This window comes from Sceloporus undulatus, chromosome 9 (genome assembly GCF_019175285.1).
Source record: "Sceloporus undulatus isolate JIND9_A2432 ecotype Alabama chromosome 9, SceUnd_v1.1, whole genome shotgun sequence".
In the NCBI taxonomy this organism is placed as follows: domain Eukaryota; kingdom Metazoa; phylum Chordata; class Lepidosauria; order Squamata; family Phrynosomatidae; genus Sceloporus; species Sceloporus undulatus.
Genome location: NC_056530.1, coordinates 23,046,188 through 23,058,274, shown reverse-complemented (window position 1 = coordinate 23,058,274; position 12,087 = coordinate 23,046,188). Strand labels below are relative to the sequence as shown.

Below are 12,087 nucleotides of genomic sequence, written 5' to 3'. Positions count from 1 at the left end.
TCATCTGCCCGGCCCTTTGAGATATTTCAAAAGAGATCGCCATGTGGGTTTGTGCCAGGATAAAAGGAAGGGGGGAGAAGAGAGAAAAGGAGACTTGTGGCACCTTAGAGACTGCCCAGTTTATTTTAGCATAAACTTTCCTGGATTACATCCCACTTCTTCAGATGTTGCAATAAACTGGTTGGTCTTAAAGGTGCCACAAGGCTACTTTCGCTTCCTCTCCCATCAGAAGGCTGGCCGTGTTCCATAATAGAACTTGACAGGGAACATCTGGAGATCCCATTTTATTTTGCCAGCATCCTTCCCATGGGTAGAAGGCGACACCAGGCGGTGAATGGTTGAACTGGGAAGGGGAGGAATCCACAGTATTGAGTGGACATAAGTCAAAGTAGACTCAGTGGCAGGTAACAACAACAACTACAAATATGAGTGTTGCTTTCCTGGGTGAGACCACAGGGTGATCTTTGTTCTCCAGGAATGGCCAGCCAAAGGGCACTCCTTAAAAACTCATTAATCTAATATTAAGAACATATAAAGAACGTAAACTCAGAACAAAGCTCTAGGAAAGGAAAAATCAGATCCAACTGCTTTATTTAAATTTTTTTAGATGTCTTCTCTAAAAATGGAAAGCTGTGGTCTTGGTGGTCATGAAAGTGAGGGAGATCTTGATGACAGAATTTATTATGGGATCTGCTGCTGATCAATCTGCATTTGAAATGGAGAACCAGATGACATGAATGGATCTGTTACAATTCCCAATGCTTTCACATGAGCCAGCATCTTTTTGTTCTGGAATAAAATCTATGACTTAAAAGTTCTCAACCTGCTTCCACTTCTTAATGTTACATTTTCTTGTATTCCACCACATCTATAGAAAGATGTTACCTTTACAGCCGGGGTTGAAAGCAGCAGCCACCTAGATGTGGTTGGAGTGCAACTCCCACTATTTCTTGCTATTGGTGATGTTGGTAAGGGCTGCTGGGAGTTGCAGTCCCACCACATATTAAGGGTTGCACGAATGAGATTGCGGGATGTGGTGTGGATGGGGCCCTAAGTGAAGGTGCACCATCCAGGATTCTCCCCTCCATTAGCGGAAAAAGGCCAGGCGCTCTTTCAGCCACTGCTCCGTCAGATCTTCTGTGGAACGGATCTCAAAGACCTGGTAATGAGAGAAGATAGGGAGAAGGAGAGGGTGACATTGGTGCCTATGCTGAGAAAGTGCCTAATCGTCTTTCCCTGGCTTTTCCAGGCATTAAAGAAGAACCTGAAATAGGGCAACACAATAGACACCCACTGGATTGTTTGTCATTTATGTCAGGGGTGGGGAAACTGTGGCCCTAGGAACCTAGATTTGCAACTCCTGAGTCCCACTTCCAGTTCACCCCCCAAAAAGCAAACATTCCATTTTTAAAAGGGATAATTTTCATATGATTTGCACCCAGAAAACATGTAGAAAGCTCTCTCAGTGTACCAAAACCCATGAAAACACCACCTTCCCACAAATGCCTTGATTGACATCGCAGTCCTTTCAAGCATGATGACTACAAGGGACATGACATCATTTCTGTTCACCATCTTGAGTTGGACTGTGACTAAAAACATAGAGGTATTTTGCCACGGTGCTGTGAGATTCGGGGGGAAGTGGCCCCCAGGCCCTTTATGGCTGATAAATTCTACTCTATGTCTATTCCATGGATGTAAATCTTCCCTGCTTTCATTCCTGGGTGCAAGAATGGATACGTTTTGCAAGTGGAAGTTACTTTTGTGTTCACTTAGGGCCTCTCTTGGCCCTAAAATGGCTGAAAGAGCAAAATAAACAGGGCATTTGGAGCAATTTCTTTATCCACTAGCGACCACTAGTAGCCACAACAATGATCCTGAAGACTGCATGCTGCCTGGGGGCCATACCCTACTCACCCCTGGTTTAAGAAAAACGACAGGTACCTCTATCTTCATTGGGGAATTTAGTGTATTCCATGGGTCACAATCTCCTAATCTGTTTCTATGGAAGAAGAGTCAATGTGAAAGAGAACTGGAGTTTAGGGAGGTGGAAAAGCAACATGGCAAAATGAGGGAGCAAAATCTATCCCAAGAGGATCAGAAGTAAGATCCAGGGAAACAAGCCTGGCTTACCTTGGTGAGCTCAGCTGCTTGAACCAGTCGGTTTTTGCTGCCAGCGTACATCATCTGCTGCTCAGGTTTACATCCTGGAAAAGGAAAAGAGGTGAGAACAACTGCTTTATTTGCCATTTGTTGTTCTTGTTGTTGTCATTCATCGTACTTTGCAAAAGGCTGTGTAATTCACAGTAATTCTGGGGAATAGGATAGAAAGAGACTTCTCTAAGGCCAGGCAAGAAATTCATCCCACAGAGAAAAGATTTCAATGCAGATCTCAGGAATGGAAAAAGTATTCTCAGTTATCTGTTAACCAATTGGAAAATTGGCTTCCCAATAGCTAGGAAACCCCATTGGGAAGATTAACACAGCAGTAAGACGTTTGTAATTTTCTCTTGGTATTCGCACATCCCAGAGTATTCTGGGGGATTACGTTTAATGGCGTTTCTTTCTAGTTAGAGAGCTAATGCGGAATTCCCAGTATCTGGGATGTAAATCCTTGACTCGGTTGTCCAGAGAAACACAACCGAGATGATCAAAGATCTGGAAGCCAAGCCTTATGAAGAAGCTGGGTGTGCAGAAGAAAAGACTGTGAGAAGTAATATGATAATCATATTTAAATATCTAAACAGATGTCATGCAGCGGTTGAAGCAAGCTTCATTTCTGTTGCTCCAATGACTGGAACATGAACCATTGGATTCAAATGGCAAGAAAAGAGATTCCATCTAAACATTAGGAAGAGCATCCTGAAAGTAAGAACTGTTTGACACTAGAATAGACTGCCTCAGAGAGTGGTGGACTCTCTTTATTTGCAAGTCCTTAAATAAAGGGATCGGATAGCCTTCTCTCAGGAGTGCTTTAGTTTTGTGTTCCTGCATGGCCAAACTAAGAGGTCAGGCTACATGGCCCTTGTGGTCCCTTTCAGTTCTAAAATTGTATGCGTCTATGAATGCTCACAACCATCCTACAGGTTAAACTGGTATTACAACCCCCTCTGTGTTCATAGCAGAGGTGATTTTAGAAACAGAGATTTCACTGTTTTACTAGCTCCTTTGCTGCACTGCCCCTATAACTGGCATTATGAGCTGATCTTTTGGAGAGGCCTTAGCAATAAGTCATTGCTGTATGAGGTAACTCTAGCAAAGGCCACTCAGAAGCAGATGCTACAGGTTCCCTACCACCTTCCTGGAGGCTTTGTGTTTCTCTCCATCATGCACCAAACCCATTATCAAAGGAGCTGGAAGCAGGAGGATCGATTCCGTCATCAAACTCACTTGAAGAAATCACTGGTACTCACCGACTGGACTGCAGAAGATGAAGCAGAGTGGGTAAGAGATCCGTCCATCATCATGGATGTACTTGTAGCTATAGACTACAAATGTACAAACACAGTTAAGGAACCAAAAGGAAATCTCATCTCCTGGAATCCTAGTCCAGAACTCAAGCCACTGCCCTACACTGTAAAAGATAGCATTTTCTTCACTAGATTTCTTCAGAGGTTTGGCACTGACTTCTTCCGAAGCTCAGAATGTGTACCATGTGGGTTTCCATGGCTGACTGAGAATTCGAACCCTGGTCTCTGGGAATCCTAGCACTCAAGCCACTACACACTGGCTCCTTCCTGTAACCACTAAGTATGCTCATAATTTGGCTTTTAATGATTTTCTGCCTAGTGTGCCATCCAAACTGATTACAGTAGAGCATTATAGCACTTTGATACCACTAAGTGCCATGTCTGCATCCCATCCAATTTTAGGATTTGTACTTTTGTGGAGTATGTAGAATTCTCCAGCAGAGAGATCTTGTGATGTAGTTCAAAGGAGGACCCCTCACCAAACCATAAACTTGCCCATATTCTGAGATCTTCTGGGGAGGCCCTTTTCTCTGACCCACCATCCTCACAGATACATTTGTTGGAAACATGGGAGAGGGCCTTCTCAGTGGGTGCTCCCAGGCTTGGAACATGCTTCCCAAAGAGGCTAGACTGATCCCCTTATTACTATATTTCCACAAACAGGTAAAACCCTTTTTATTCCAGAAACTGCTCTTCTATAATCGGGGAAAAGTTAACATACAAACAACAACAACAAAGCCCAAGATTTCATAAGATGGAGCCATGGCAGTTAAAGTGGTGTCCAAAAAGTGCTACAGCCACACAGTGTAAACACTTTAAGACTTATCACACACATCAAGTGTGTGAAAAAGAGCAACTTTCTCTTATCTGTCCTTTTCTTTTTAAAAGAAAAGGTTCTCTTTTCAGGCCTAAACTAATTGAGATTCCCTCCCAACAGCGCAAGAAGGATATCGAGGCTGGCGTTCTGGTAACTCACTCCTCAGCTCCTCCGGGGAGATATCCTATAGAAAGGAGATGAAAAGATGCATTATTGATAACGTTTTCCTTCTAGCACTACTCCATACAAAATACACAGAACTTTATAAAAACTGAACTAAAGTTAGGAGAGTGAAGGTAGGAGCAAGTGTTGTTGCTTTGGGCAGTAATGGGAGGGCAAAAGATAGGCATTTTTAAGGAACAATTGTGTATGCATTGGCCAGATTTCAGGGTCTTGCCCTGAGTGTCTAGTTTTTGTTGGTCATCCCCAGTCATAAAATAAGGATTCAAATCCTCCAATTTTGGCAGGCTCTTCTCTGGGCAAAAGGAAAGGTCTGGGTGGCTGCAAATTTCCAGTTCAGCAACTGGAAACAGCAAGTTGGTGCCACAATTTGCTTTTGCGTTCCTTTGAGACTGACGGAGTGTGACTTGCTCAGGGTCTCCTAATGGGTTTTCAGAGCTGAGCAGGATATAAATATTTGAATAAAGATTTATCTTTATATTGTTGCTGCTGCTGTTTTTACTGCTACTGTTACTATTACACATAGCTGTAATTGGAGGGACAGTGCCTTGTCAGAGGCGATTCAATCAGTGGAGGAAGGATTCAAATCCAGTTCCCCCCCTTAGCACAACTCTCTCCTTTGGACATCACAGCAGCTGTCTCCTGTCAAGTGTGGGGCTCAAGTTGCTTTGACTGGGCGCAGCTTGAAAGTTGTGTGCAGGTGACAGATGCCCTTGCCGGGTTTCACATAGATGCCGACAGCTCTTAAGGCGGGTGATTTCCCCAGCTCTTGCTCCTGACAATCCAGGCAGTTGCAACCCAAATGAGCTCCAAACGCTGATGCTTCCTTGTCACTCTTGACAGTACTGTACTATAAAAGATGGATGCACCGGCTCTATTGCTCCCAGTTGTCTGACACACTCCTGTCTTCTATGGGGCTGTAAGGAAGAGGGAAAAGACCCTCAAGCTGTATTCAGAGATACGAAAATGGTCATATGGGTGAGAGGAAAAGAGCTGTTCTCTTTCTCTTAGAACAGGGGTGAGCAAATGGCAGCCCATAGGCTGCATGTGGTCTCTGGACCCCAATTTTTTTGTGGCCCTTAAGATCCAGTTCCCAAATGCCCCCAATTTGAGGGGAGGAAAAGCAGTGCAATTTTCAGGCAACTTTTGCCTCCAAAGAGAGCCTCCTGAGTGTGTTATAAAAATACATCAAATACCCTCACTCCCCACAAACACCCCAATGCCTCCATTATTCATCATTTCCTGTCACCAGAGGAAAATGGAGGTATTTGGGCTTCTTTGGGAGGAACAGAGATCGCTGGTGGGAAAACTGTCCCCAGTGTCCCCGCAGTGGCTCAGTCCATCCTGTTGCTCCCCACTGACCTGTGGTTTGATTTCTCTCTTTCAGTGGCTCCACTTTGTTGTCCTCCTAATTATCCAGTCCTCTTGGATACAGAAAGCAAAGATCAGGAGCCCTGTAATGAACTATCTGGCAAAGATGCAGAATTAAGCAGAGCATCCCGCAGCTTAAGATGAAATAAAATAGCCAGGAGGGATTGGGGACCTCCCTGTTCAAGGCTGCCGCATGCGCTCCTTTTGATGCGGCTGAGTCATCCTTGGCACAACACACTGGGGAGCCTAATCTAAGCAGCTGAAAGGAGGAGGACATTTTGGAAGTCCTCTGCTAAAAGTGCAAGAGGCTATCCTCTTTGCCTTCTGGGCACTCTGGCCAGAGGGAGCTGGCTGAATATCAATAGGATGATGCCACTGGAGAACAGAGCACTACTTAACAGTTCACAGGTGAAAACACAGACACTTGTGGCCAAACAGCATCAGAAGGTGGTCAAGATGGCAATAATGTTTATTAATGATGAAGAACAGGCAAGCTAGGAGAGGCTCTTTTGCTTGAGCCTCCTGGGATGGGCAAGAGTCCATCCCATCCTCTTCTCTCTCCCCTGCTGAGTTAACTGAGTACAATACAAACTCTTTTGCCGCAATGGAAGTAAGCTAAAGACAAAGAGGATAAAGTGTGAGGAGGAGAGAGAAACCGGGGCACTTTAGAAGCAGCTGGAAAAGTGGGATGAGAGAGGATTAATCAGGACTGTCCTTGCCAAATCAGGACAGTTAGAGAGTTTGACATCCAGGGCCAAAATTCATTGTTCACTGTTCTTAACCAGCACCTGGTCAGTCCTGTCTTCTGTGTCTCCTGTCTTTTATGCCAGAAGGGAAAATGGGGTGGTGGAAATAAGAAATCAAGTAGCACCTTTGAGACAATCTGATTTATTTCAGCATGAGTGTTCATGGATATTAATCCACTTCTTCAAAGGTACTGATGGAGTACAGTATTACAGGCCAGGTACTTAAGTACGGTTACACAGTTGTGGGAATGGGATCAGAATGTAAGAGGGCATAGAGGATTGCAAATTCTGAGCGTGGCTTCAAAGAGTAGTGTGAGAGGATACAGGTCATTGGAGTAGCTGGTCTGTAGTATACAGATGTGAAAGCAATAAATCTGCTTACCAAAATACAGTTTTCTTAGACTCCTCTGAGAAATCTTTCATTAAATTGCAGTCATGAAAACCTGTACAGTATATTAATATAAATAGCAGGCCAATAAACCATTGCTAATGGATATGAATTTCTACAGGAGCCTCAGTTCTCTGCTCCATTTTAGATCTGCTCCCAAAACCATTAAACACTACTTTCCATGGAATGGAGCAAGTGGGGAGAACCAAGAGAAGCAAAGCAATATGAGATAGCATTACTTGGGGCTTCAAGATAGCTAAGTTCATTGGGACAATGTGCCGGTGATAAGTTTGGGTTTCATGTTTAATTCAATATTCCACTCACTTAGTAAAATGGAGTAAAATTAAGTAAAATGGGGTGAGGAAGATCCTCCATGGGACCACATCCCTCCCTCCGAGTCTCTGCTTTTCCAAAACACAATAGACCAGAGATTCCATTCTGCCATTTGATTAACATTTCACTAATGCGCAAGAGGGTTGTATAACATATTGAATTAAATATGAAAGCAAATGACGCCATCAGCGCATCGCTCCCTCGAGATATTAAATTTGATCTGAAATTCAATTTGCTTTTAACCCAGCCTTGTAATTTCTAACGCACGGGCAGACTTTTCTGTCAAGAGCGCAGGAATGTGGAGTGGAAGAGTTGATGCAATTTCTTCTGGGAAAAGGTGATGTCGCTTTATGTCAGATTCAGGCAAGCTGTACCAAGGGCTGGGAATTTGGTCCTTGCTGTGCACTGAAGGGAAGAGAAGTGAAACCTCTATGTGTGCCTGTGTATATGTGTGTGTGTGTGTATACACATACAAATAAAAGAGAGGGAAAGGGAGAGGGAGAGGGAAAGAGAAAATGCAAAAGCAGTGAAATAAGGGATACACAACCTGTAAAAATTTTGCCTACCTGAAATTCTTCCTCCAGTACCACCAGCTGCCTTTCTTTGTCAACTTTCACTGGTGAGAGAAAAGAGGGAAAGCTGTTGATAGTTTTTGACTCCTACAAAGGACTTATACTCATCCCAAATCAAAATACATACAAGCTCCTTGCTGGTGAGTGGGGGAAATGTGCTCAGAAGATGTGGACTTTGCAGCCTGGTGCGTGTTTTCTTAGTTTAGAACTAAATCCCCCCATAAGTTCAACAGGACTTATTCCCTTGTAAATGTGCAAAGATCTGCAAGTTAGGCCTGAAATCCCACTGTCAAGAGCAGTGAAGAAACTTCCAGTGAACAGAATTACAGCTAAGACTCCTTGTCACAGCATCTTCACTTTGGTAAAATAATGAATTGCCTATGCAAGTGACAACAGAAGCTACCTAACAAAGTCAACCCAAGACATTTTGCTACCTGAACAAAAAGAACAGCTTGAACTGCTACTTTTTAAAACAAACTAGTTACTTAGAATGAATCAGCCCAGACATCCAGTAAAGGAACTGACATAAAAGCAACTTTTCAGTTCCTTCACTGGAAAATCAGTTAAATTCATCTGCGGCTGTTACAGGCAAAAAGCAACTGTGCTCCAGATTGTTACTGCAAAAACAAATACCTGTAGTAGAGTAATTCATGAGCAACAAAAAGTACTTCCTAATGATGGGCAAAGGACAAGACGATGTCCCGTTCCCCGTCACCCCTTCAACCGGAATGACTACTGAAAGTTACCTCAATACTATTAATAGAAGAATATCCTCCACCGTCCCTGAGTTTAGCAGGATAATTTTAGGGGTGAAGGATGGGGTGTGCGTTTCGAGAGCTCATGAGGAATGGTTAGAGGGTCAGCATGGCTTCCCTTCCCACTAGTACCTAGGACTTTATCACATGGGAGGCATTTCTCTTAATTTTGCATGAAAAGAAAGTGGGGCCAGAACGCATTCACCTGAATTCGCTAGTTCAGAGAATTTACGTGAATGCTAATTGCATTCGAACTGACTCCCCATTGCCCCAAAATAGCATGCCATTGCCCGAATTTGCGTGTGGCAGTCTGTCACGCAATAACATGAAACCCCATGATTGCGTTCAGATTGCCATTGGATTCTACTTCTGATAAGCCCCTCGTGTCTCAGGCTGTTGCCTCACTGTCCCTAATGGTAGGGCCAGCCCTGTTCAATCAGCCTAAAGGCCACTTTAATACAATTGTAGTAGCAACATTCCAAGCATCATTTAAGGAGGTACATGGCAGGCTTCTCAGGTTAGAAAACACAAGCGTCATCCTGTGAAAGTAATGTACTCATCCTGAAAGAGAGGGGAGAAAGAGATGGAAAGGGAGGAAAGACAAGTAGAGATGTTTTTTGAAACATGCTCATGAGAACCACAAGTGCTTGAACCCCATCTGGATTTGGCTACCACATTGGGCCCTTGATTTCATCTCATGCTATACGGATCAGCCCCTCTCTTTTGCAATACCAGGTACATTAAGTCACACTGTTGTGGCCCCATCCAAGGAGCAATTAGGGATAGCGGCACACAGGATACGGACTCACTAATGATAGCCGCGTTGTTTGTCTCTTTGCGAAAGCGGAATTTCTTCAGTTGCTCCTTCAGCTCTGGATCCACGTCACACACAACCAGAGAATCTGACTGCAAAAGAAAGAGCAATGCGGGGTTTCGTCTCGTTTCAGGATTGATTGATTGATTGATTGATTGATTCAATAGCCTGCTATTCTTCCAAGATTGTTGACTCACAAGAAACTGAACAAAGAGACAAAAAACCTTTCTCTCTATGTATCTATTATAAAATTAAACCTTTTGACCTCAGGGAGGACGCATGGAAAAAAGAGGGCATTGTTTAGCATTGTAGTGTATATACGGATGTGTAAGTCTAGAAACTTTAGTCAAAAGGTTGACCCAAAATAAACCTGACTTATCCCTGGGCCAATGTGAATGTGCGACTTTGTGGTATTTCCATCAGTGTGGATGCACCCCTAAGAAGCAGCCATTTAAATCTGTCCTGGGTTGATACCCATTGGTTCCTCTTCAACTGCCATGCCACCCATTGTCCAAAATCTAGCACAGTCACACATTTCAGATTTTGCAAACCACACGAAGGTGATGTCGCATACAACTCCATTGGTCAAGCTGCCACAGACGTCCCGTTCCCATCTGGAATATGCGCTCCCAGACCCACTTTTAAGGTTATTTTGCAACTTTTGCATGTTTTAAATTTTTGGGTTGTTTGTTTGCCTTTTAAAAAATTATTTAATGTGTTTTATCTTGCATTTGAATCCCTTGTTGGGAGAAAAGCGGCCCGGAAATAAAATAATGAATGAAGATGCATTCCCTCTCACCATTTTGTCTCAGGTGCCTCTGCTAAACGAAACTTGTCTTCTGGGTCTGGCGCTCTTTCTTCGAATGGGATTTGCAGTTACTGGGGCTCTTTTTGCTCAGGAGGACGTTCTCTCACTGCAAAGGAAGAGAGAGGAGGTCATGGTGGAGCGTAGGAAAACGCAGTCGCTGCTGCTCTTGTTGAGTTGCTCAATTGAAAAAACTGGTACAAACAATGAAAAGGGATGCAACTAAGGGTTCAAGGGCACAGCACGTCCCCATTGCTACCCCAAATCAAGAAACCAATGGGTGAACAGATGTCCTCACTGCAAAGGAGACTAGGCACTGCAAAATGTGGCCATTCCAGAAAAATGTAGGACGTGACCAAATAAAAGCTAAAACACATATATGGAGTTAAATACATGCTTCCATTCCAGAAAAATATAGGACAAATAAAAGCTAAAAATACTCATATAAATATAAATTCATGCCCTTAATCATGCTCCAAATGGAGGGCAGTTTGGCAATTCTTCCAAGACAGAAGGTTGAAATGTAGGACCAGTTTCTGGAAAAGGAGACCTCACCACAAAGGAGGACGGGGCACTGGCAAATGAAGCCCATTCCAGAAAATGTAGGACCAAATAAAATTAAAAACACCATAAAATATAGATTCATGCTCAAAGGACTACATCTGTATTAGTCCTGATGTTTATTAATTATTATTACATAATTATATTACATTATAATTATTATTAGTCATGCTTATTAGATAATCATGCTTATTATTTATTATTATACTTATAATTACTATTATTATTAGATAGCATATAATTATATTAGAATTATGATTAGCCCATGCTATTATTATTATCATGCTTATTAGTCCTGCTTATTTATTATATAATAATTAATTTAATTATAATTATAAGCCCATGCGTATTATTATTATGATTATGAAGCTTACTATCATGCTTATTAGCCCTGATCAAAATGGAGGACATCTCGGCATTCCCTGGACAGAAGGCGGAAGTAGGGCATGTCCTGGAAAAGGAGGACAGATGTTCTAACTGCAGAGGAGAAGTGGATGCACCACAAAATGTAGGACAGTCGAGGAAAATGTAGTACACTGCCAATAAACACTCCTATAAGTAAATAAATAAAATCCATTGCATCTTAGCCAATGCTCAGAATGGAGGACATTTTGGAATTCCTCTTGAACAGAGGAGAAATGTAGGACACTTCCTGGAAAAGGAGGACCTCTGGTCACTTTGGGTGGGAAGAACAATCCTTATTATTATTATCATTGTATTTACTTTCCCTCAAAAAACTGGGACTTTTAAAAGCTTTTTAATAATAATAATAATAATAATATAATAAAATAGTTATTTATAAGCCGCCGTTCCACAGATCAAGGCGGGTTACAGAATATACCGTCACAGGCACAGCATGCGAAAGTGATGCATTTTAAAACATAATCCTAACGACTTCGGTCAAGAACTACAAATCCCAGGATTCCATAGTTTTTGAACCGCGGAGTGAAAGCGCTATCAAACTGGCTTATTTTCTCGGTGTACATGCTTTGTTAGAGATTTTAGAAGCGAAACCTGAGGCAAAAATAAGTTAACTCTCTATTTGTTTATAGCTCCATATTATAGCCATGTTTGTGTTGAACAGTTAAAGCTATCAAACTGGTTTATTTCTTCAGTGTAGACGCACCCATTTGTTGTGGGATTGTGAAGCGAACCTGAGGTAAAAATAACTTTGTTTGTTTGTTTATAAACTCCATAAAGTATGTCTGTGCTTATTTAATTCAAAATATGTCTCATATATATAATATATATATATATATATAATATATGTAAAAC

General features: G+C 42.4%; 1 protein-coding gene across 1 annotated transcript; it reads right to left on the bottom strand.

Annotated features, from left to right (window-relative positions):
• Nucleotides 1-558: 558 nt before the first annotated feature.
• Nucleotides 559-10,302, bottom strand: GMFG (glia maturation factor gamma). The gene is made up of 7 exons (XM_042440181.1): nucleotides 10,246-10,302; nucleotides 9,442-9,538; nucleotides 7,872-7,921; nucleotides 4,422-4,471; nucleotides 3,414-3,496; nucleotides 2,134-2,207; nucleotides 559-1,159 (listed from the first exon to the last, which is right to left on the bottom strand). Exons 1-7 carry the CDS (start codon nucleotides 10,246-10,248, stop codon nucleotides 1,088-1,090), a joined length of 429 nt encoding a protein of 142 aa, XP_042296115.1. The 5' UTR covers nucleotides 10,249-10,302; the 3' UTR covers nucleotides 559-1,087.
• Nucleotides 10,303-12,087: the final 1,785 nt, after the last annotated feature.

Excerpts from the sequence above, each read along its gene's own strand:
- GMFG (XM_042440181.1), bottom strand. Across the intron at positions 4,472-7,871 it reads TACTGGAGGAAGAATTTCAG|GATATCTCCCCGGAGGAGCT; the intron begins GTAGGCAAAATT and ends TCCTTTCTATAG. Across the intron at positions 2,208-3,413 it reads CATCTTCTGCAGTCCAGTCG|GATGTAAACCTGAGCAGCAG; the intron begins GTGAGTACCAGT and ends TTCCTTTTCCAG.